General features: G+C 42.4%; 1 protein-coding gene and 1 long non-coding RNA gene across 2 annotated transcripts in view; one reads left to right on the top strand and one right to left on the bottom strand.

Annotated features, from left to right (window-relative positions):
- The window catches only part of Hsdl2 (hydroxysteroid dehydrogenase like 2), a 42,754-nt gene extending 31,723 nt beyond the window's left edge, over nucleotides 1-11,031 (top strand). Inside the window, exons 9-11 of the mRNA XM_027403000.2 lie at nucleotides 1,945-2,376; nucleotides 4,181-4,309; nucleotides 9,918-11,031. Of these exons, the coding sequence (XP_027258801.1) occupies nucleotides 1,945-2,376; nucleotides 4,181-4,309; nucleotides 9,918-10,030 (674 nt within the window). The 3' untranslated portion in view covers nucleotides 10,031-11,031. The remainder of the gene's footprint in view (nucleotides 1-1,944; nucleotides 2,377-4,180; nucleotides 4,310-9,917) is intronic.
- Nucleotides 3,167-24,695, bottom strand: LOC103160566. Its single transcript, XR_003482850.2, has 4 exons — nucleotides 24,572-24,695; nucleotides 15,099-15,192; nucleotides 11,644-11,772; nucleotides 3,167-3,581 (listed from the first exon to the last, which is right to left on the bottom strand). It is a non-coding gene; the product is annotated as an uncharacterized LOC103160566 (long non-coding RNA).
- Nucleotides 24,696-24,795: the final 100 nt, after the last annotated feature.

Here is a 24,795-nt window from a genome sequence, read left to right as displayed (position 1 = left end):
AGTTGTCTACATTAAGAACAGTCCCTGTTGTACTTTTGTTTCTCGAGTTTCTAGCTTCAGATGTGCTTTTGCACTTTATCCTCTTGTTTCACTAAGCAAGTGATGCATGGTTTCCTGCACCCATTTCACACAATGTGTCTGTAACACCTGAGGTTTCACAGAAACTTTAGGATCACAACAAAAACAGAGGAAGGTGCTAGATGGCCAACTATACCCTATGCCTGATGCAGTGCCCCATCCTCTTCCATGGTGGTGTGTGTATTACAGTTGAGACCAACACATCATAAGTATAGCTTTCATGTGAAGGAATTTTTGAGTTTTGTAGTAAGCTGATTGTATAAATAGACTTTGGATTTTTTTTTCAGCATAATTTACTCCTACCCCAGTGTGATACTGTTTTGACAGCATTGGGTTATTGTTTCTTTCTTGTTAATCTGTTCTCTTATAGGAGCTATCCTGGAACTAGTTTAATGAGATGGCAGGGACATATTCATTGCTTTTGCTTTACTCTGCCCTCATAATGAATTCCTTTCTCTGCCGATTGTCAGCTAGGACCATGGTACAAGGCCAAATGTAGGCCCGTCTTCACCTCTGCTAAGAAAAATCCTCTTCTTGCCTTTCCCATTTATGTGAATGAGTCTTTACCTACCTACTTACCTGCATGTATATATACCATGTGTGTACCTGGTACCTGCTGAGACCAGAATAGAGAATTTGATCCCTTGGAACTGAAGTTACAGATGATTGTGAACCACCATGTGGGTGCTGAGAACCCAACCCAGGTCCTGTGGAAAATCAACTGCTGAGCCATCTCTCTAGTCCCTGTCTTCCCCATTTTTATCAGCCGAGCTGTGGGCATGTACTTTCCATGATGTAGCACTACAGAATTCTTTCCCTTACTATGGGGTTCACCACAGGTCCCCTTTCCCATAGAATCTCCCATCTACAGCTCTCTTCCAACAGACTTGTCCCACCTCCATAGAACTCCCCCTCCTCTACTTTCTGCTCTTCTCCTTTGGAAGCTTTAAGCTTTGAAGTCGGAGTTAAAAGATGAGAAGGAAGAATATTATTAGTGAGTCATTCTTAAAAAGCAGCATCTGTCAAACAGAAGGATAAGCTCAGACTCTAATCCAGAGGTTTAAATATGTGTATGCCTTTCTCCTTTGTTTAAATAGGTTGAGCTGTTCCTGCTTTGAAATTTCTCTTGAGCCAAAGCACAAGCAGGACTGTGTACTCTAGAGTTACTTCCTAGATTCAATCCAGTTGATTGTGGCTCTAGGTAGTGTGTGTGTGTGTGTGTGTGTGTGTGTGTGTGTGTGTGTGTGTGTGTGTGTGTGTGTGTGTGTGTGTACATGCAACACATGGGTGCCTGTGTTGGATGGCACACATGTGGAAGTGGGAGATATCTTGGGAGGTGATTATCTCCTGTCACCTATAAGATTTAGAGATGGAACCTAGGTTCAGTATGTGAGGCAAGGATTAGGTGAATACATTTTTACTTACAAAGTAATATGTTCTTGGCTACTAATTTACTTGGTTACTTCTGTAGATCTCCATCTTTCATACCATGGTATCTTTTTTTCTCATTTGGTTTTATAGCTCAGATGAACCATCCAAAAGGGTGATTAATATCCTTTAAATTGCAGTTACTTTGTGTGAACATTATATTGTTTAGTAGCATCTTTGCTTGGTTTGGTTGTTGGTAACCTGCTTTAAAAGCCAGCCTTTTACTTAAGAGATGGCTTCTTAGTATTCACGGCCATAACTGACATGGTTGGCTGCTTTTCCCATCACTTAGATTTATGCTTCTACAGGCCACTTAATGCATTTAAAATCATTTGGTCAAATGGGGCTATTTGGTAGCAAGTCTGTCTTGCTTTAATTGTGTGTTTGGCCTTACATTGCCAAGGCCTTAACAATGTTTATGTAAATTATATTTTCCAGATTTTGTACCAGAAGTAAAAGAAGAAAAGCCACAGCAGCAGCCACCACCACAACTGCAGCCACAGCCATCACCACAACTGCAGCCACAGCCATCACCACAACTGCAGCCACAGCCATCACCACAACTGCAGCCACAGCCATCACCACAACTGCAGCCACAGCCATCACCACAACTGCAGCCACAGCCATCACCACAACTGCAGCCACAGCCATCACCACAACTGCAGCCACAGCCACCACCACAACTGCAGCCACAGCCACCACCACAGCCACAGCCATCACCACTACTGCAGCCACAGCCACCACCACAGCCACAGCCACAGCCACCACCACATTTTGGAGCTGTGGAAGAAACATTTAGAATTCTTAAGGACTCGCTCAGTGATGATGTCGTTAAAGCCACACAAGCAGTCTATCAGTTTGAACTCTCAGGTGAAAATTGTGTCAGGTGACCCAGGGCTTTTATGAAACAGTGGGAAGAAAACCAGCCTTTGGTACCTGGATCGTTAGCTGTATCTAGGAGTATTGAATATAGACACTCAAACAGCAAATAGCTATCGATTTGTTTTTTAGTTAGATTTGTTTTAATGGAAAAAACATTTCTATGGCATATACTTTCAGTGTTAAAACAACTCCTTGGCATAGAAATGCTTTCTATGTAATATAATAATTTATCAGTTGTGGGCAGCAGACCATATTTATTTTTGACTTAGGTCAGTATGAATACAGTATGAAAAGCCCTACACATGAACCAGTGTAGGCAGTGGTGGTGCACTCCTTTAATTCCAGAACTTGGGAGGCAGAGGCATGTGGATCTCTGAGTTTGAGATCCTGGTCTACAGAGTGTGTTCCAGGACAGCCTGGGCTACACAGAGAAATCCTGTATCTAAAAACCAAATCAACAACTCTTTACATGTTTTCCTATATAATAAAAGTAACACAGGTTAATGGTAGTTTTAAGAACTACTTTAGTTCCACTATATGCAAACTTTGTCATTCTTTGTGCTGTTCTCTGCCATATCTTAATCTACCCTTCTTTTTAACTTCCTTTTTGTTTATGAACTCATGGTCTGTTGCTTCAGCCTTTTTTTTTTCTGATATTCTGTATTTCATGATCTAGCTATCAAAGGCTAGTTCTGGATGAATCTAACTATCTGGTTAACCCAGAATTGCATCAAAGCTGCCCAATCTTGTTAGACAAAAATCAAAACAATAACATCCATTGGACTTGTAGGGATTCATTTATTTTCCCTCTTGAGATCGGTCTAAACAGCACTTTAGACTTCTGTTGCCAGTTCCTGACATCAGATGTAAATCAGCCATCATGGGCCCTCCTGTTCTCCCAGTGGAACAGAGCTTAGTTCTCCATCAGAGCATCCCGAGCTTGATTAACAACTGTACCTAGACTCTTCCTCAGATGGAGAGTTTGATCCAGTAGATAGAGGGACATCTGAGTATTTTCATTTTCGACAGATGGTGACAGTAAAGTAATTCCTAGATGACACTAGTAGTGCCAGATGTCTGGGTCCCATTTTCTCTGGCCTTCTCAGGAATCATTCTGCTACTGTGCCTCTTCTTCAATGTGTGCACCCTGCAGCCTCCTTTTCTGCAGTTATTTTAATGTTCTCAACTATAATCTGTTGTTAAAACAAAAGGTAACAATAATCCCAAACCATGCACCCTGTCTTTCTCTTTCAGAGCCATACTTTCTTTTACCTGCAGCTTACTTTATTGAACATAGTCCCTCCGATTTTTCTTTTTGCTCTACAGAATTTGTTTTTATCACAGTCCCAGATGATGGCTGTGCCATCAGAGGGTATTTGTCACCTCTCCCTATAACTCCTATGCAGTTTCTGAGGCTGTTGACTCCTTTTTCCTTCTAGAAACACCTCCTTTCCTAGGCTTCCTCAACAGCCTTTGTTTTCTTCACTACCATCCATCTCCAAACTGAAGTGTTGTATTAAGCTACTTCCTTCACTCCAGCTCCACTTAACCACTGTTGTAACTTCTGTGTGAATTCCACTACTCCAGCTTTGCTGTCTATTAACACATACATTATCTCAGTTTCCTCTTTGGAGAATAACCCGACTTTTCTTTTTGTTATTGGTCTTCAGAACCTAGATAGTAAGTGCTGAGTTTGATGGTAGCCTGAGGATTTGAACCAAGGGCAGCATGTTAGAAGACTGTTAAAACTGTAGGAATGATTATACTTATTTCCACATATTTATCTGTGCAGGTGAAGATGGTGGTACATGGTTTCTTGATCTGAAGAGTAAGGGTGGGAAAGTTGGACATGGAGAGTCCTCCGAGCGGGCAGACGTGGTGATGAGTATGACCACTGATGATTTTGTCAAAATGTTTTCAGGTAACTTTTCAACTCTCTTAGTTCACTTGTTTTAAATGGAAATTTTTAAATATTCTCCTTTCTCTTTTTCTGGATAATCAAGGGTCAGAAATTCCTAATAGTGGGTGCTGTCTATTTAATATATTAATATTTAATATGCTGACAAGCGTATAGTCTTGGGAAGGCTGTCTTAGGTTGCCTTTGCTGCCACTGCTACCTCATCTGACAAGTGGAAAATTGGTAGATCTTTCCTTTTCATCACTGAGAAGCTAATAATGTGATGTTGGGAACAAAGAGATAAATAAAAAGGATTACTAAGTAGGCTCCATTCTACCTGAACTAAGGTACTGTAGTTTCAAAGCGTAGTTGATGCAGGTTCAGAAATCAGTAATAGCTCACTTATTAAAGTCAAGTCATGTGTCAGTCTCACCAGATGCTGCAAAGGAGCCAGGAGCCAGTTCTTTCTTGTGTCCCAGTGTCCTGCTTTTGCAGGATCTCTATTCCAGGGAACCCTTTGCATGATTTTATGTTCTGCCCAGTTAGCTCCAAAAGTGCCAAAAATAATTTTAAGAGTGATTTGTTCTACTTCCTTCTCTTAGATTACTACCCAAAGTGGTAAGTTAACACAGACTCTAAAAAATTAGGAACAGCATTCTCAATTAAGGCATTATAATATTCAAATGTAAAAATCTTTCATGTAGCTGGGCGTTGGTGGCACACGCCTTTAGTCTCAGCACTGGGTAGGCAGAGGCAGGCAGATCTCTGTGAGTTGGAGGCCAGCCTGATCTACAGAGCGAGCTCCAGGACAGGATCCAAAACAATACAGAGAAATCCTGTCTCGAAAAACAAAACAAAACAAAACAAAAAAATCTTTCATGTAATGAGTTATAAAGTGTTACTCATATGTTTGTTCTTTTTAAATCTTGTTAAATAGTATCAGCATATTCTGTGCCCTCCAAGTTCTGTTTTCTAGTTCTAATAAAGGATGCTGGTCAGGCTATATTGTGTATGGACTCAGTGATCAAAGTTTAACTATTGTGTGTGGTCTTTATGCATATGTGTACAGGTGCAAGTGCCCAAGCCTATACACACATGTAGAGGTCAAATGAGGATATCTGGTGCCATGCCCTATCACGCTCTTCCATATTCCCTTCTAACAGGGTCTCTCCTGAAACTGGAGCTTGGCTGCCAGCTAGCAAACCCCAGAAATCCTCCTATCTCAGATCCTCACAGCTCTGGAGTTACAGGCATGTGCGTAGACATGCTGAGCTCTTTACACAGGTGTTAGGGATTTAAACTCAGGTTCTCTAGCTTATGCAGCAAGAACTCTTCACCACCAAATCATCTCCCAACCCTGTTTAACTTTTGTAGTAGTATTAAGTGTTCATTGAACAAAAATTAGAAAAAGTGCCTAAAAAGAAACCCTACAATTATTTTTTTTACTATATTATTGAAAGATGACCATCAATTAATTTGGGTTATTTATGTCCATGTGTATGTATATATACATATGTACACACATGCCTATAGAGCAAAATTATATTTGATGATCTTTTCAAATTGTACATATAACACCTTCATGAACTTTTGCTTTTCGTCATTTGTAGTTGTTTGGTGTATCAAATACTATTTTCTACTAGAGACTAAATAGTATTGTTTAGTAAATTCTTTTGTTTTTGTTTCTGTTTTTATTTTTGAGACAGAGTTTCTGTGGGTAGTCTCAGCTGTTTTGGAACTTGCTCTGTAGACCAGGCTGGCCTTAAACTCATAGAGATCCATCTGCTTCTGCCTCCAGAGAGCTGAAATTAAAGGTGTGTACCACCACAGCCTGGCTTTATTTTTGATTTTTGAGACAGGGTCTCTGTGCATTCCTGGCTGCCCCAGAACTTGCAATGTAAACCACACTGACATTGAACTCACAGAGATCCTGCAGCATCTGCCTCCTGAGTGCTGGGATTAAAGGTGTGTACCACCATGCCCCAGCCTAAATATGAATCATAGATTTTTATTTTTTTATGGTTTTTCGAGACAGGGTTTCACTGTGTAGCTTTGTAGACCAGATTGGCCTTGAACTCAGAGATCCTCCTGTCTCTGCCTCCCAAGTGCTGGGATTTAATGCATGTGCCTTCACTGCTTGGCAAGAATTATTTTTAGATTTCTGGGTATATTATACGCAAATACTTTCTTCTGCTTTATTACTCTCTTCTTTTTAAGAAAGATTTATTTATTTACATATATGAGTATTTTTATGTATATGAGTCTGCATGTTTGCCTGCATGCCAACAAGGGCATCAGATCTCATTATAGATGGTTGTGAGCTGCCATATGGTTTGCTGGGAATTGAACTCTGGACCTCTGGAAGAGCAGTTAGTGCTCTTAACCTCTGAGCCATCTCTCCCACCCCTCATTCACTTTCTTGATGATACCTTTTGAAGTAATTTTTAAAAAAATTTGGTAGGAAGCTGGGTGGTGGTGGCACACATCTTTAATCCCAACACTTGGGAGGCAGAGGCAGGCGGATCTCTCTGAGTTTAAGGCCAATTTGGTTTACAGAGCAAGTCCAGGACAGCCAGGACTGTTTTACAGAGAAACCCTGTCTTGAAAAACAAACAAACAAACAAACAAACAAACAAACAAAAACCAAAAGCCAAAACAAATTTCTTTGGTAGGAATATAAATTTTATCTTTTTGTTGTTGTTTATGCTTTAGTGTTATATCTAAGACTCCCTGCCAAACTTAAGGTATAAAGACTTTCTCTGTTGCCATGATAAAATGCAATGACTCAAAGCACCTTACATAACACAGAGTTTGCTTTATCTTATGGTTCTAGAGGGAGTATCCATAGTAGTGGGGGAAGCATGGTAGCAGGTGGACAGAGCTGAGTGATTACATCTCAACTGCACATAAGAAACAGAGAGAGCAAACTGGACATAGGACAAGGCTGTAAATTCTCAAAGCCTCCTTGCAATGGTCTGCTCCCTCTAGCAGAGGAAGTTCCAGAGTTCTATAACCTCCTAACTGTGAACCAGGTGTTCAAATGTGTGAGCCTACAGGGGACAGCCTCATTGAATCCACAATTCCCCTGTGTTTTCTTATAAGACTTTAAATTTTTAGTTCTTACATTTAGGTCTGTGGTCCATTTTGAGTTTTTCCCTTTAGTTGTGTTAGGTGTGTGTATGGGTGGATGGGTATGCATACTATGGCAGCCCTGTGAACGTCAGAGGACAACTTTATAGACCCTGTTCTTACCTTTAACCTTTATGTGGGTTGTGGGTATTGAACTTAGGCTGAGCCATCTCTCTAGCATCAACATTGTTATTTATTATTAATATATTGTTAATAATCTCCAGCATCATAAATTATTTTAGGGTTTTTCTTCTGCACCTGCATTTCCTATTAACATCAAATTACTTTTTGCATTTTTTGCTTTATTTTGAACCTGCATATGTCACAGGTGAGAGTTGGGATAGCCACTAATGTACCAGGCACATGTTGTGCCTTCTAGGAGATATGAGCAGTGTCAGAACGTAAGGAAGTCATAAATGCTAGTTGGGCATACCTGGCTAAGAACTGAAACACTGTTGTATACAAGCTGTGTGACTTTGAGCTTCAGTTTTCCTGTTTATCCTCTGCTCCAGATTGAACTGACACTGAATTAATAGTAGAAAGGAAAGCATAGGTCCTTTTCTCTACAGAGCTAATATTATTTGTTAGAGCTACGGGGAGAAGGGCATGTTGAGACAGGGTTTCTCTGTATAGCCCTGATTGTCCTGGAATTTGCGCTATAGGCCAGGCTAGCCTAGAATTCAGAGATTCGTCTGCCACCTCTCACCTTATAATTCTATTTTTAATGATTACATTTCTCTGGTTGAGAAGTGCCAACATTGGGGGCTGGAAAGATGGCTCAGAGATTAAGAGCACGGACTATCTTCTAGAGGTCCTGAGTTCAATTCTTAGAAACCAAACCACAAGGTGGCACACAACCATTTATAATGAGATCTGGTGCCCTCTTCTGGCATGCAGGCAAACATGCAGACAGAGTACTATACATAATAAATACATATGAAAAAGAAAAGAAAAATGCCAATGTACTTTTGTGTTCATAGAGTGTACTGTAGTTGGATTTTTCTTTGGGCTGACAGTTCACAAATAACAACACAGAGACTTATAACTAAGTATAAAAGCTTGAGTCTGAGCTTAGGCTTGTTCCCAACTAGCTCTTATAACTTAAATGAACCCATTTATATTAATCTACGTTCTGCCATGTGGTGACATCCACACCTTCTGTTTCCTGTCTATATCTTCTGGTGAATACTGCCCTTCTTCTTCCCAGAGTTTTCTTTGCCTGGAAGTCCCACCTATACTCTTCTCCCCAGCTACTGGCTGTTAAGTTTTATTTTTTTTATTTCTTTATTACACCAATCAAAGCAGCTCATCTTCACACAGTGCACAAATATTCCACAACACTATACTTTAAAAAGAAAATCATTTCTGTGTATGTGTGTGTATGGTGTGTGTGTGTGCATGTGCACACCTGTATGTGTGCATGCCCATGTGTGTACAATAGAGACTGGAAGCATCAGATCCTCTGGAACTGGAGTGATGGACATTTGTGAGCCACTGGACCCATGGGTGTGAGGAAATACACTCAAATCTTCTTAAAGAACTGTGTAAGTTCTTAACCACAGAGCCATTTCTAAAGTCCTATGTACAATATACTAAAAATAAAAATTTTTACTGTATGTGTGCTTGCATGTTTATTTGAATACACATTTTGGGTACCACTGTGCATGCATAGAGGTCAGAGAACAACTTTGGGTGTATTCCTCACCTTCCACCATTAAACAGGCTGTCTTTGTTCATTGCTGTATATGCCATGCTAGCTGTCTATAAACTTCCATGGATTCTATCTGTCTCCCGTCTCAAAGTAGGAACACTAGATTACAGGTGTGCACTACAGTGCTCAGCTTTACAAAGGTTCTGAGGATTTGCACTGAGGTCCTCACACTTGTGCAGCAGGTACTTTACCCACTGAGCCATCTCCCAGCTCCTAAACACTATATATTTAATGATCTTAGTTGTTGTTTGTTTGACACAACACCACCAAAGTTTAGCTCAGTCTGGCTTTGAACTTATGATCCTCTTGACTCAGCCCCCAAGTGCTGGTGTTACAAGTTGTGTGTTGCCATGCCCATATTAATAATCATTTGTAAACATTTTATAAATTTTTTGTACCATTTGATTTCTTGAATTTAAAGTTGAAATTGTTAGAGTTTAATGAACTATAACAGATTGTAAAATTACATAGTATTTACTTATCAGAATTCATCTGGCTGCTACATTTCTTTAGAGTGCTGTAACCACCATATGTGTAAATGTAGCATCTTTAGCTTTTTGACATTACTTTCTCCAGACTGTTTCTTACTTTATCTTTTGTATGATAAGATATTGTTAGCATCCAAGTCAGGAACTGAGATTCCCTGGATAGTCATATGCAATGCTGTAACAGAAATTTCTGTGCTCTAAGATTTATATAACTCTGGGAAATTCTTCTTAGAATGCATGTTCTTGAAGTGGCATACCCCTAAGGGCACTAATGCTTCGTTCTCTATCTTATTTCTCATTTTAGGGAAACTAAAGCCAACCATGGCATTCATGTCGGGAAAACTGAAGATTAAAGGAAACATGGCTCTGGCAATCAAGTTGGAGAAGCTGATGACCCAGATGAATTCCAGACTATGAAAGACAAAGAGCAAAAACACTGACTCTTCTCAGAAGTGAAAAGCTCAGCAGTTAAAGTTCTGTTGTCTTCTCCATTGTCTTATAAGGACACATGTGTTTGTTCTGGAAAAGTAGAATTTCTGTATCTATAAGACTTGAAATTGTAATTAAAACAACTAACCAATCAAGGACAAGTTTCATTAAGTGGCATCCTAATATATTGTGGGTTTTTCTTTTTTCAGTTTTTTTCTTTAAGCCTTTATTTCAGTCATTGCTTTCTTGCAGGAAAACTACAGTCATGAATGACTAATCAATATCAAGCAATAGAATTAGCTATTTACAAAACTTCTCATGTAAAATGAAGTTACTTTATCTTCACAAAGACAGTTGGGTGAAGAACTGCAATATCATTCTTACCCACTGCTCCTGTTTTGTTTTGTTTTTTTAGGACTTTTGTTTTTGTCAGCAGTATTTTATAGACTTCAGTGTATAATTTTTTTTTTTGAGACAGGGTTTCTCTGTGTAGCTTTGGAGCCTGTCCCGGCACTCACTCTGGAGACCAGGTTGGCCTTGAACTCACAGAGATCTGCCTGCCTCTGCCTCCCTAGTGCTGGGATTAAAGGCGTGCGCCACCAACGCCCAGCCAGTGTATAATATTTGCAGGCAAAATTTTCTTTAACTTATCATAAGCATTTTGTATTATTGATACTATTCTAGATATCTTTAAATTTTCAGCTTTCCCCTTTTTGTCCAGCTGGGGTAACTCAACTGGCCTTGAACTCAGGTCAGTCCTCCTGCCTCAGTTTGCTTAGTGCTATTATGACAGACATGAACCACCATGCCTAGCTAAATTCAGTTTTCAAGTGCTAATATATAGAAATGTAATTAATTTTTTGAGTATGCCTTATGCCATATAGTAGTTTAATCTACTCACCACCTTCAGCAGCTTTTTAAAAAAAAAAAAAAACAGGTTCTTTAAACCATGTTATCTTCAAATAAAGATGAATTTATCTCCTTTTTCATTCTGTGTGCCTTTTTTTTTCTTGTTATATTACATTGTTAGGCCAATATAATGGTGGATACTAATAGTAAGAATGGATACCCCAGCCTGTATAATACAATAAGATCTGTCTCAAAAATGTAACAATACGGGGCTGGAGAGATGGCTCAGAGGTTAAGCGCACCGACTGCTCTTCCAGAGGTCCTGAGTTCAATTCCCAGCAACCACATGGTGGCTCACAACCATCCGTTATGAGATCTGGTACCTTCTTCTGGTACGAAGATATACATGGAAGCAGAATGTTGTATACATAATAAATAAATAAAGTCTTTAAAAATGTAACAATACAAACCAGTTTTACCTAATATATAAATCACTATATAATCCATTCACTAAACATGTAATACACTGTTCTCCTCTCAAGTTAAGTAACCATCATTACAATGAATTAGAACAACAAAAAGCCAGGCAGTGGTGGCATACACCTTTAATCCTAGCACACAGGAGACAGAGGCAGGTGAATTTCTGAGTTTGAGACCAGCCTGGTCTATAGAGCAGGTTCCAGGACAGCCAGGGCTGTTACACAGAGAAACCCTGTCTCCAAAAACCAAAACCAAAACAAAACAAAAATTACCTTTCCTTCTCCCTCTGTTCCTCACTTCTTTCCTTTGTGGAGTCCAGGAAACACGGGGAGTCAGTTCTCACCTTCCACCATGTGGGACCTCTGGATTGAACTCGGGCCACCAACGTTGGAGACAAGTGCCTGTATGTACCAAGCCATCTTTGAGGTACCAATCAAAATACTTTCTCACACTCCCAAAGACATACACTGTAGATATCTGCATCAACAAAGTATTTCAGTCCTATGCAACAACAAGTCAACTTCCTCTTGCTACTGATTTGTCTATTCTAGACACAGGTCAGTAGAGTCCTACTATATCACTTTCCTGACAGGCTTCCTTCACTTGGCGTATTTTCAGGTTTATTCATGCCATAGTATTGTATCAATGCCATAATTCATTTGATACATTTGTTTCATTAACATCATTTTGGGGCTTAACAGAAGTTATCTGAAACCCATTTGTGCCCTGTCACCTTTGACCCACGCAAAACTTTACTTCTCTGATGATGGTTTATTATATAGTCCTCTTGTTTTTCATCCTAGTGACTCAAAATCAACATACTTAATAGCTACTAACCATAATAAAACTTATAGTACACTATTTTAGCATTTCAGAAAAAATTCTCTTTTGCTAGTGTTTTCTTTAAACTGCCTAATCCATAATGTGAGCCTTACAGCTAGGATGGAAGGGTATCCTGGCAGCAGGGAGCCAAGGAATACCACTGTCCACACCACACTTCAAACTTCACACAAGAGATTTATTGGGAGGGAAAAAACCAGGAGGATGACTGCCTCTGCTCTGGTGAGAAATAGCAAACTGAACAAAATACAGGGTTTATATAGAGTTTTTTGGGAAGGGGGTGGAACTTTTCAGGATGGAGCTTTCCAGGGTAGAGATTGGTGGGATCTCATATCCAGAGACTGGGCTTTTTGCTCTGTAGGGTTTAGGTAGGGTCCAGGAATTAGGGCAGTCTGTGGGATCCAGACCCCATGAATGTGGATATCAGTGAGGAGGCTTGGGAAATCTATGGGGCCTCTTGTAGTAGATAAGTTCTTATCCATAGCATAGGAATAGACTTTGGGAGCCCATTTCACATAAAGGGATACTCCCTCAGCCTAGACACATGGGGGAGGGCCTAGGCCCTATTGGAAAGGCTATGACAGACTCTGAAGACACCCCTCATGGAAGGCCTCACCCTCCCTGGAGAGCAGAAATGGTATGGGATAGGTAGGGTGTTAGTGGGGGGCAGGGGAGAAGGGGAGGGAGAGGGAACTGGAATTGAAATGGAAAAGAATCTTGCTTCTAATTTAAATTTAAAAATGAAGGGAAAAAAGAGTGTCCTGTGGGGGAAGCTGGCAGTTAGAGGTCCTGGGGAGGGGCCTGCCACTGGTGTAACTGGAAGGGCTTACATCCCCTCCTTTTTATTTATTATTGATAAAGGGGCAATGTTATCATTAGACTACTTCCTGTTGAATCAGGTGTCAAAGTCCTTTGGGCAAACTTGATCTTCACTATCAAGGTATAATTTGTTGTTGCTGGTCTCTGGTTCTGTAGCTAGGGGCCAGTAATCTTGTAACAGCAACTGATTAAATGTCTGGTTAGAGATCTTTTGAATATGTTGTTGAAATCTAGACAAGAAGTTTATGAAGCAGGGTGCAACTAGTAGAATTAAGAAAAGCAGAAGAAAGGAGGTTAAAAAGTGTAGTATCCAATTCCATATTGGACTGTCAATGAGCCACTAGCCAGAGGCATGGAGCTGTTTCTTACATTTTTGGAGATCTAGCTGGAGTTGTCAGCTCTTGTCCTTTGCTATACCTGACCAGTTGGCATTGAAGAAACATTCCTCCCTGAAGAAGAGACAAAGACCACCTCTTTCCGATGTTAGTGAATCTAATCCTCGCCGGGTTTGTAGCATTTATGGTGGCCCAGTGAGTCTATTTAGCCCTGGAGGATAAGGATGATCTGAGCCATTGGAGATCCTGGATGAACTGGGGAAAACTGATGGCAAATAGTTAGGGAAGTAGTCAGTACTGGATTTAGGCACCAAAATGTAAGTGTTACAGCTCTGACAGAAAGATATCCTGGCAGTCAGAAGCCAAGGAATACCTATAGTTCTGATGGGAAAGGTATCCTGGAACACCGGTGTGACTTTCGTAGTAAAAATAAAGTAGGGAGCTCTGTAGTGACACTTACCCAGGAGAAAGGGAGACAAGTGGTTAGCACAGGTAGAGGAGAAAATAGCTGGAGAATTGCAAGTGTCTTTGTAAGAATTACACATGTGATGGGGCCCCAAAGGGTGTTGCAGGGACTATGCTCACATAGTGGGTAGCCCAAAGGGTGTAGAAAATTCTTAAAAGGTCAGTTATAAGAGGTTTAAGTGCCTTGAAGCTATGGAGAGAGAGTGGGTATTGAGCCTGGGTGATATATTTGGTGGGGTTTGATGAGGCTGGTAAAGCTGCCACCCTAATCTGACAATAGGGGGAACAAGAAGATGCAGGCCCTTAAAACTCTATCAGGACTAAGTAGGTGGACCCAGTGTCCAGAAGGAGAAAGACAAATTGCCTTGATACTGTGATGTATGTCGACCTGAGGCTCCCAGTGAGAGATGGCTGTGGTTAGGCCAAGGGAGCCTAGGCCCCTTCACTTGTCCATGGTCAGATCTAGGTGGTCAGCTGAAGGGCCACCTGGGCTTGATGGTCCCACAAAGGACATGGGGCAGTCAACACCACAATACCCTTCTTGATGGCACCTTGTGTTGTTCTTTGCTGCAGCTACAGGCAATGAAACACAAATTCAACAATCCCACATAGGGTTTATTGGGAAAGGGAACAAAGATAGGGGAGCAGGAATGGAAAGAAGAAAATGAAGAGAGAACAGGCCAGGAGGTGTTTGCTTAAATAGGGAACGGGAATGGCTTACAATGAGTCTCAGCAGTTGGGGCCATTGAAACTGGAGTCATAGAGCTGCCATTGGTCCAGCTCTGTTCTGCCCCAGATCCACATGGTTCCTGCATGCAGAGCCCTTATACAGCCACCTAACGCATGCACAACACAGCCATGCAACCTTTGACAGCTGTCAGTGAGGAGAGATCACCTGTCAAAGATGGATACCGGGGAGAGGGATGGTAGCCTGGAGAAGAGTGATCTCTGGTGGGGAAAGAGCCTGAGGATTAGAGAGGTCCCATGACCAGGAAAGGTTCCCTAAGAACTTGGATACCAGGAGAGGGCTGGTGTGGAGTGACAGGCAGGTGCTGAGGAGAAACCACTGGGATGGGAGGAGAGGAGTTGGGTGCAGGAACAGGGCCAGGTTGCTCAGGACCCAGGGCGAGGGAGAAGCCAGGATATCAGCACCTTGGACCTGGTCTGGGTGGTTTGTGAGGGATCAGACAGGCCTGGGCCCAGTCTAGGAATTGAGATGGGTTCTAATGTTCGTCCTGGGTGACCTTTTGGAGTTTTTCATAATTTACCTCTTTAAGGGTGGCCAGCAAGGAGGCCCCTGGGGTATTGTCCATTCAGGGTCCTGGTCAGGGACTGCTTCAGCCCTCGGTGGGCAGCCTATTGCTGAAAAGGGGAAAAGAGAAGCCAGAGAGACTGGAGATGAAAAGAAGTTACTGTTTGTGGAGGCTTGTTAGTGTGACTGAAAACAGTGGAAGAATCATCTGGTTTGGACCTCACAGCTAGGAGTTGTTTTTCCTTGGATGGTTTATGTCATGTGGTCACTTTTATCAAGATAGGAGTGAGGTCACATGGCAATGTCCATCCTTTCCAACCCTAGCAAAGATGGCTGTCAGCCATATTGCTACATCTATCCTAGTAAGGGAGCAGGGAACAGCAACTAAGATTGGAGCAAGCCACATACTTCCTTTAAGTTTACCTAGCTATAGATTTTTAACTATCACTCATGGTGTTATTAGTTTTAAATGAACCCTTTGTTACAGATTTTACAGGGTTTTAATCAGATCCAATATGCTTACAAATCTTGAGGTACAGCAAGTTCACAAAATAGCTTTATAAATCTTGAGATACAATTTATACCTTAGCAAAAGTTTTAGAGCATTAAACCAAAAGAGTATGAGATGTGCAGCGATCGTCCCTATTAGGAATAGTCTGTCCCTTTATTTTGTTTTGTTCTCCTTTCTCTGTCACATAGCAGATGGCTTGACTGATATGGGAAAGAGATTTTAGAAGAAACCTTTAAACAAGCATGCTTGAGTCTAGAGGAGGGGGAGCCATACCCTAATTCTACAGCCAGATTTTAATTCAAGTGGGACAGCATAAAACAACAGTCTAAAACTACTCACACCTGAACGATACCAGAATCCTTGTAAACTCAATCTAGTAAGCTGAGAACAAGGAAGGCTTAGAGATAGGAAATTTTTGAGGCCTGGCTATAGACAAGGGATGCTGCAGGAGGGAGCTGAGAGAAGCATCAGCCAGTGAAGAGTGTGTGCAGGGGTGTGTGTATATTACTGCTGGCCTACTCCTTTACTTGTTCCCCCTCCTGCTATGTCTCACCCCTAGCACAGAGTGTAGGAGTTTGGTCTGTGAACCTGTAACGGTGGCCTTTGGGTGTGGCTTCAGGCGGATGGAAGTGAAGCTGGAGGTGTGGCTTTCCTTCCCTTGGTCTTCCTGGCACTTTGCAATAAACTTACAGATTCATCTATGGTAACTTAAAAGACAGAATATTTACACAGTGTGTGGGGTGGACGGGGATGTAGGGACTAGACAAAAACAGGGCTTGGAGACAACAAATAGGGAATGAGGAATCTCCATATCTGATCATTCACAGTATTGTAAAGGTTCAAAATAATAAAATATTAGGATCCAAAGTGCTGGTAGGTGGCTCTTTGTATTGATTACCTAAGGGTATTGATGCCAAATTTGACTGCAAAACTGAATAACTTTAGGGCCCTTCAGGTTGGGTGTCAGGTGGAAAGGCTGGAGGTTTTCTAATAGGCATCCCAAGGGGGGGATGAGCGGGTGTGGAAGTCATGTTCACATGGATGAGAGAAAAGGAAAAAGTCACTGCAGCTTACAGTTGTGGGCGTACCCAGGATTCAGGCAGGAATGAATGAGGCCCAAGCTGTTGAGTGGGTCATCACCAGACTCAAGAGGGTCAGGGGCTTAGTCTGGCTAAGCCAGCAGAGAGACTCGGTGCCTGGTACCAGGGCTTTCACACAGAGCTGAGGAGGGGAAAACAAAAACTGAGCTCTAGGCGGAGGGGTGGCATCTACAGGAAAGGGTTGGGGATGGGGGTCACAAAGCCATGAGGGCCTACAAGAGCTGTGGGGCTGCGGGAAGCTCTAGGGGGAAAGAGGAAGAAGAGATCAGGAAGGGGCACAATAGCTTGGTTTGGCCTAGGGAAACTATAGGATTGCAACTCCAAGGGGGGTGGGAGGGGGCTAGCTGAAGAAGGCCAGCCATAGCTTTAAAGACCTTGGCTGGGGGTACCTCTGCCTCCAAGAGTACCAGAGGGGTGCCAGGCACTACTCAGACTTCCTCAGACTCGGGGAAACACTTACACTGACTAAAGGGGAAACTTACCTAATTGCTGCTGGTGGATGGGGAGCTGATCAGTGAGCTGGAAGGTGAGTCCATCGCAGGTGGACTGGAGTGAGGGATAGGGTCCCAGTGGAGAGTAGACCATGAGGGGAAATGTGGGCACTAGGAGATCCTATCCGAGTCATGGAAGCAATTGTAAGCATTACAGCTTAGATGGAAAGATATCCTGGCAGCCAGGAGCCAAGGAATGCCACAGACACACCAAACAACAAACCTCATGTCAGATTTATTGGGATGGGAAAAAACCGAGGAGGCTGTCACTGCTTAGGTGAGAAACAGCAGAGAACTGAGCAGTATACAAAACTTGTATTTGAGTTTCTTGGGAAGGAGGTGGAGTAGGGGCAGACCTTTCCTGGGTAGAGATTGGTGGTTTTTCATGTTCAAAGATCAGGCTTTTTACTCCGTGGTGGTGGTGGTGGTGGGTGTGCAGGCACAAGTTTCTGTCCCACCAGCAGCTCCTAAATAAACACACTGAGGCTTATATTATTTATAAATGCTTGGCCAACAGCTCAGAATTGTTAGTAGCTAACTCTTACCTTTAAATCAACCCTTATTTCTTATCTATTCTCTGCCACATGGCTTGGTACCTTTTCGAAGTACAGCATGCTCATTCTGCTTCTCCCTGCATCTGCTGGTAACTCCTCCGACTCTGCCCTTCTTCCCAGAATTCTCCTAGTTTGGTTGTCCTGCCTACACTTCCAGCCACCATCTTATTAATCTGAGTGATAAAATTTCACAGGGAATAAAAGGATTATTCCACGGGGGTGGGGGGTGGAGCAGGCAGGGTCCGGCAGTTAGGGCAGTTAGAGTGTTCTGTGGGGGAAGGGGTCTGATGACAGGTGTGGCTCAAGGGGCTTACACATAACTCCTCAGTGAAGTCTAAAACATGACCATGAACATGTTTTAACAAACACAGCACCAAAGATTTAATTTCCTTTAAAAATATTTATGTGTGTTGTATATATGTGTTGTATATATGTGTACCATGTCCCCAAGAAGGCCAGAAGAGGACATCAGGTTCCCTGGAACAAGTTACAGATGATTGCAAGTTACCATGTGGGTGCTAGAACCAATCCTAGGTGTAAGCATTTTGGGCAGATTGGGTGGGACAGGTATTTTGTCTCAGAATACTGAGTGTTACACAGCTTAGGTGGAAAGGTAACCTGGAGCTCGGGAGCCAAGGAATACTACAGGTCACAGTAAGTGTAGCAGCTTACAGCCCTGTTTCAGGGGAGGCTTCCCCAGTGTATCAGCTCTGCTCCTGCAGCAAAGGGTTTCCTTACGAAGTTTTTACAGTTCAATTCTGCTCCCTGGAGAGCGGATAGTGGAAACTTACTCTGCCAAAGGAAAGTTTCCTTGGCAAAAGTGTTACAGCCCTGCTCTCTCTGCTCTGCCCAGGGTTGTCTCTGATCCTCTGCAAAAGAAGGTCTTCACCCAAAGCTCGTCCAAGGGGTTTATTGGGAGGGAAGAATCCAGGAAGAGTGGCAGAGGACCTATATAAACCCTATGTCTGTTCAGCTTATGGCTATAAGCTGAACAGACATAGGGTTTATATAGGGATTCTTAGGGGGCAGAGTTTTTCCAGGGGGTGGGGATTGGTCAGATTTCAATCCATGAACTCAGATTGGCTAGATCTCCTGCTCAGGGATTGGTTAGTTTTCTGCATAGGCTTGGGGTCAGATTTGGCTCTGGTTTCAGGGCCAAAGTGGGTTTCTTTCACTGGTCCTTTTTAGCCTTTTGGCTCTAGTTTTAGGGCCAGGGTGTATTTCTTTCATTGACTCTGATTCCAGAGACAAAAATGTGTTTCTTGCACTGGTTTCAGGGTCAGAGTACATTTCTTTGGTTCTGGTTGCAGGGCCAAAGTGTCTTTTTTTGGCTCTGCTCACGGTGTGCTTCTTTGGCTGGCCCTTTTTCCTTACATTAGGTCTTTTGCAAGAGCAACAAGTATTCTCAACCACTGAACCATCACTTTGGCCCCAATTTCCTTCCTTCCTGCCTCTGTCTTGCCTACTGGTTAAGTTTCCTGATCTCACCACATTTGTTAGCCTCCTGCCAGCACTTCTAATCTTCTTGAGATCCAGGAATAATAAATTTATGTTTTACTCATTTTGGTTGTACCTCTTATCTCCTAATTGACACCTGAATCTAACTTTTAGTCATGGCTATAGAAAGTCACCACTGTGGCTTGTAGTTAAACACAACTACAAAAATCACAATAAACACAACTTTATTCCTTTTTATTGTCAATATTTCACTGTATGATCATACAACATTCACTCCTTCATAAATTGATGGACAACTGAGTTTTTTCCAGTTTGGGGCTATTATGAATAATGTTGCCTATGAATATTTATGTAAATTATTTGTGCTGATATATTTTAATTTTTCTTGGTTATATACCTAGAAGTTCTGTAGCATTGTATGGGAATTTTATTTAACCTTTTGCAGGACTGCCATGTTTTCCAAAGTGCACAGCACCCTGCGATATCATTAGCACCAAAGTGTGGAGTTCTGGCACTCCACCTCCTCATCAGCACTTTTGCTGCCTTTGTTATAATCATCTTAGTGGGTGATGTGCACTGTCATTCTATTGTGGTTTTGGTTTATATGTCCCCCGTAGGATCTATTTGATTATTTTAAAGCCTTCTTTGCAGTGAAAGCCTCCACTCTGTCATGTATATCTTGATCATATTAATCATAGCTATTCTAGAGGTTCTATCTAATAACTAGGACATCTTGGACATGTGTGCATGTTTCCATTGTCCTCCTGTTCATTTTGGTTTTTATTCTTTTTTTCTTGTCATATATGGCAATTATTGGTAGGGTACCAGATACTATGTAGGAAAAATCTGAAAAGCTCCTCTACCAAAGATTTATTTTTGGAAGGCAGAATATTGGAACTTCATCAACCAGGGATGGAGGTAGTTCAAAGCTGAGCTGTAGGCATTGGTGGAACCATTCTGATTTGCTTTGGCTCTGACTTTGGTTCATGAACAGTCTCAGTTGAGATACTGGCGTGTAACCAGGACCACCCTCCTATTTAGAAACTCTGCAGCACTGTCTTAGCTAGAGTCACTATTGCTGTGATGAACACCATGACCAAAAGCAAGTTGGGGAGGAAAGAGTTTATTTGGTTTATACTTCCACATCATAGTTCATCATCAAAGGAAGTCAGGACAGGAACTCAAGCAGGACAAAACTCATACAGGAAGCTGGAGGCAGGAGCTAATACAGAGGCCAGGGAGGATAACCGCTTACTGGCTTGCACCCAATGGCTTGCTATGCCTGCTTTCTTATAAGCTGGCCTAGGGATGCCACCACCCACAATGTGCTGGGCCCTCCCCACCAACTACTAATTAAGAAAATGCCTTACAGGCCTACCTGCAACCCAATCTTATGGAGACATTTTCTTTGGATTTTTTTTTTTTTCCAAGACAGGGTTTCTCTGTGGCTTTGGAGGCTGTTCTAGAACTAGCTCTGTAGACCAGGCTGGCCTCAAACTCACAAAAATCCACCTTTGCTTCCCAAGCGATGGGATTGATTAAAGGCATATGCCACTACCTCCTGGCTGGAGGCATTTCCTTCCTTCCTTCCTTCCTTCCTTCCTTCCTTCCTTCCTTCCTTTCTTCCTTCCTTTTGGGGGGCATTTTCTTAATTGAGGAGCACTCCTCTCAGATGTTCTCAGCTTGTGTCAAGTTGACATAAAACTACCATACCATAAGACAGCTGAAGGTATCTTTTAGAATGTTTTCTATAGCAGTTTCTTTCTGCTTCATTGCTTGGCTTCTTGCCCCTTATTTTGCAGGTAAGGAATCCACAAGTTCTCTGGGGCTTGTATATAGAATGGCTGTTTTTACAGCAAAAACCATATAGTTAATTGTGGCAAAGGTAGAATAATATAAAATTTAGTCTCCTAATCACTTTTAGTATATACTGGTGGTATTAACCATATTTAATTTTTAAAATTTACTAATTTATTTTGAGACAAGGTTTCTCTGTGTAGCCCTGGATGTACTGACAATCACTCAGTAGACCAGGCTGACTTCGAACTCACAGAGATTTGCCTGCCTCTGCCTCCCAAGTGCTGGAATTAAATGTGTGCACCACCTAATTATATTTAAATATTCATGCCACTGCTGGCAGTTACCTAATGTGTGACAGCTATGATTGCAGCCCAACAAAATGGCAAACTTAAAATAGTATGAGATTTATTATTTTTACTAAGGATTTTTATTTCTTATTTATGTTTGTGCATCTGTGTAGGTATGTTTTGCTGTGTTTAGGTCCCCATGGAGTCCAGAAAAGTGTGTTGGATCCCTTGGAGTTGGAGTTACAGGTGCTATGAGCCATAGGATGTGTGTGCTAGGAACTGAACTTGGGTCTTCTGGAAGAATAGGAAGAATTCTTCAATGGGACACCCTCTCCAGCTCTGAGATTTGCATTTTAATATTTATTTTGTGTATGTGTGTGTGGGTGAGCATGAGGGTCAGAGGACAACTTGCAGAACTGGATCCCTTCCTCCATCATGTGTGTCAGGTTTGTAAGCAAGCACCTTCACCAGCTTGAGGGGCCATTATAAGATTTTGCTTTTAATGCCTTTTTTGTAGGCAGGTTTGTATTTTTTTTTGTCTCACCTGCCAGTTCCCAAATAACCACATGGAGACTTCTTATTAATTATAAATGCTTGGCTTATAGCTTATGTTTGTTCTTAACTAGCTCTCACAACTTAAATTAACCCATTTTCACCAATCTACTTTTTGTCTCATGGCTTTATTTATTACCTTTACTCTATTCTGGCCATGCTGCTTCCTCTCTATCTGCCTGGTGACTCCCAGAGTCTCCACCCTCCTTCCCAGCATCTTCTCTGTCCTGAAATTCTGCCTAGCTATTGGCCATTCAGCTTTTTTCCCACACTGAGTGACAAACCTTCAGTATACAAAAAGATTATTCTGCAACAATTATGTGAGTTTTGCTTTGAGTAGATTTTACTGACTCAAAAGCATTCACAAAAAAATGTTATTTATTTAGCTCAGACCAGGGTGTTGATAATGAACAGAGTTAAGGATATCAGCCTGAGGGGCTAGAGGGTTGGCTCAGCTTCAAGAACACTGCTGCTCTTACAGAAGACCCAGGTTTGATGGCAGCTCACAATGGTTTCTAACTCCAGTTCCAATGCCCTTTTCTGACCTTGGTAGGCCATCCTGAATGTGGTATACAGGCATACGTGCAGGCAAAATAGACATAAATATTTTTTAAAAATGAATATCAGCCTTACATAGCTCAAGACTGTGAGTGGTGGAATCTGCCGTGTAGGAGAGAATTGACTGGTATGGCAATGTAAGCTACCTGACAGGTCTGGGGTGACCCCAGGACCCTTGTCTCCAATTGCTGTTAATATTCTCTTCTCTCATTTACCTCAGAGGGAGCAGTGACTGAGATTTCCTATCATAGGAGGTGTGAGGCCAAGGTGTGGGTAGTACCTAAGGGTAATCATTTTATGTCCTTAATGACTTACTAGCACTGTAAATGTTTAGGAAACTGCTCAGTGCTGTAAGAAACAAAAGGAGTTAAGAACATAGACTGCTTTGAATGAATCTGAGTTCCAACAAGAAACTAGGTACTTATGATTTCTTAGTTTCTCTGAGCCTCAGTTTCTGAAAACTAAAACTATAATCATCTAATGAACTGAAATTTCTCAGTATGTACCTGAAAAATGTCGGGACAGAGAGGTGGCTCAGTGGTTAGGATCACTAGCTGCTCTTCCCAAGGACCTGGGTTTGATTCCTCAACACCCACACCTTTAACTCCAGTTCCAGGGCATTTGACACCTTCTACTGGCTTCCAAGGGCACCAGGCACACAGGTGGTACAGAGACAAACGTGCAGGCAAAACACCCATACACGTAAAAACAATAAAAAGTTTTAACAATTTTCCATAATATAGTAATGTTAGTGCATCAGCTTTGTAGTTTCTAGGAATAAATGAATTAACAGCCCACCGAGTGCTTGGCACAAAGCTGAGCATTTGGTGCTATGAAACTGTTTCTTAAACGTGCAGCCTTGCCTCAGTCTTGCTGTGTTGTGTAGGTTATCTCCTGTACCTTGTGTACCAGACCACCAGCCTGAGAATTTTATGTGTTACTAACAGCCCGTACTCCGTAGGTAGGATGTGTAGGGGACAGTAAGCCACGCCTGTTAGAGGCTGGCTACAGGTGTGCCTGACCACGCCTGTTAGGGCGTGGTCAAGGTGAGATCAGGATGATTCGGGAAGGGCTCTTAAAGGGCAGCGAGCACAAGGGAGGTGGGAGGCCCCTTCTCTCTGGCCTCTTGCTTTGCTGCCCTGGGCACGCTCTGACTTGCGTTTTGGCTGGTGTTTATCTGAATAAAGATATCTTAACCATACAGACTACAGATTGGTTCTCATTATAAGGATGTAGATGCAAAAAAAATATAGCTCTTAGCTCTTAGCTCATATTCTTGAGCCAAATATGAGAGATAATGGTCCAGCAACATGGATTCAGATTGCCCCTAAAGACACACTTCACTGTGGAAGTACTTACATGAGATTTTTTTTTTAATCCCTGCACAACAAATAAAGTCACAAAATCAAGGCACTTATCAAATGGCAGGGACTATAGGTTGATAGATTACAGCAAAATGGGCCAGAGTTACAGGTTTCAGATGCAGAGATTTGTAGCTTTTGGCTTGGTGGAAGCTAGTAATCAGCTAACAACACATTTTATATTTTATTATTATTTATGGTCGGTTTGCTTGTAGGTACATTTGTGCACCATGTGTGTGTCAGCATCTGCAGTGGCTGTGGAAGGCACCTGAGCCCCAGGAACTGGAGTTATAGACCGATGTAAGCCACTGTGTGGGTGCAGGGAATTAAACCTGGGGTGGGAATCAAACCTGGGTGTTCTGGAAGAGTAGCCAGTGCTCATAACCACAGAGTTGTCTCTGCAGCCTCTGTTAAGAATACATTTTAAAGGTTTTCCTCAGGCACGAGGGTATTATATGTTTGACACATAGGTGGGCAATAAACGGCTCCCAAAGGAACTAAAAAACTCCAAGATAACTTGGCTCTAGTCTGCAACATTTTAACGGTTCATAATCACGAAGTTAAACGATTTAGCTTTGTAGAATCTTTAACACCGTGTTAACATCCTTTTTTCCTAAGAAGTCCCGTTTACAGGTGTGTGTGTGTGTGTTGCAGTGGAGCGTTAGGACACCACGGGGTGAGTACACTGTGCGTCGCAGACCACCTGGCACACATCTGAAAGCGAGCAGGCTCTCTACTGCCAGTGTTTAGTTTGAAGTGCGTGGAGATGGGGACACTCCACCCGCGTGGAAAGAGGCTGAGACCTCGGATTCCGTACCTGTCGGAGCGGCGGGAACCGAGCTTGGCGGGCTCAGTGGGGCGCGTGTCAGTGGCAGGAGGTTGGCCTTCGCCACCTTAGGGCAGCGAGCGCCGCGGGCCGAGCGCCTTCCGTGGGCGTCGCTACACACTTCCTGTAGGTCCCGCCGCCCGCCGAGCGCTTCCGGTGCCGGCTGAAGCCGGGGTCCGAGCCCCGCCCCGCCCCTCTCCGGCCCGCCCGCGCGG

Source organism: Cricetulus griseus, chromosome 2 (genome assembly GCF_003668045.3).
Source record: "Cricetulus griseus strain 17A/GY chromosome 2, alternate assembly CriGri-PICRH-1.0, whole genome shotgun sequence".
NCBI classification, from domain to species: domain Eukaryota; kingdom Metazoa; phylum Chordata; class Mammalia; order Rodentia; family Cricetidae; genus Cricetulus; species Cricetulus griseus.
This window is presented reverse-complemented; position numbering and strand designations above follow the sequence as displayed.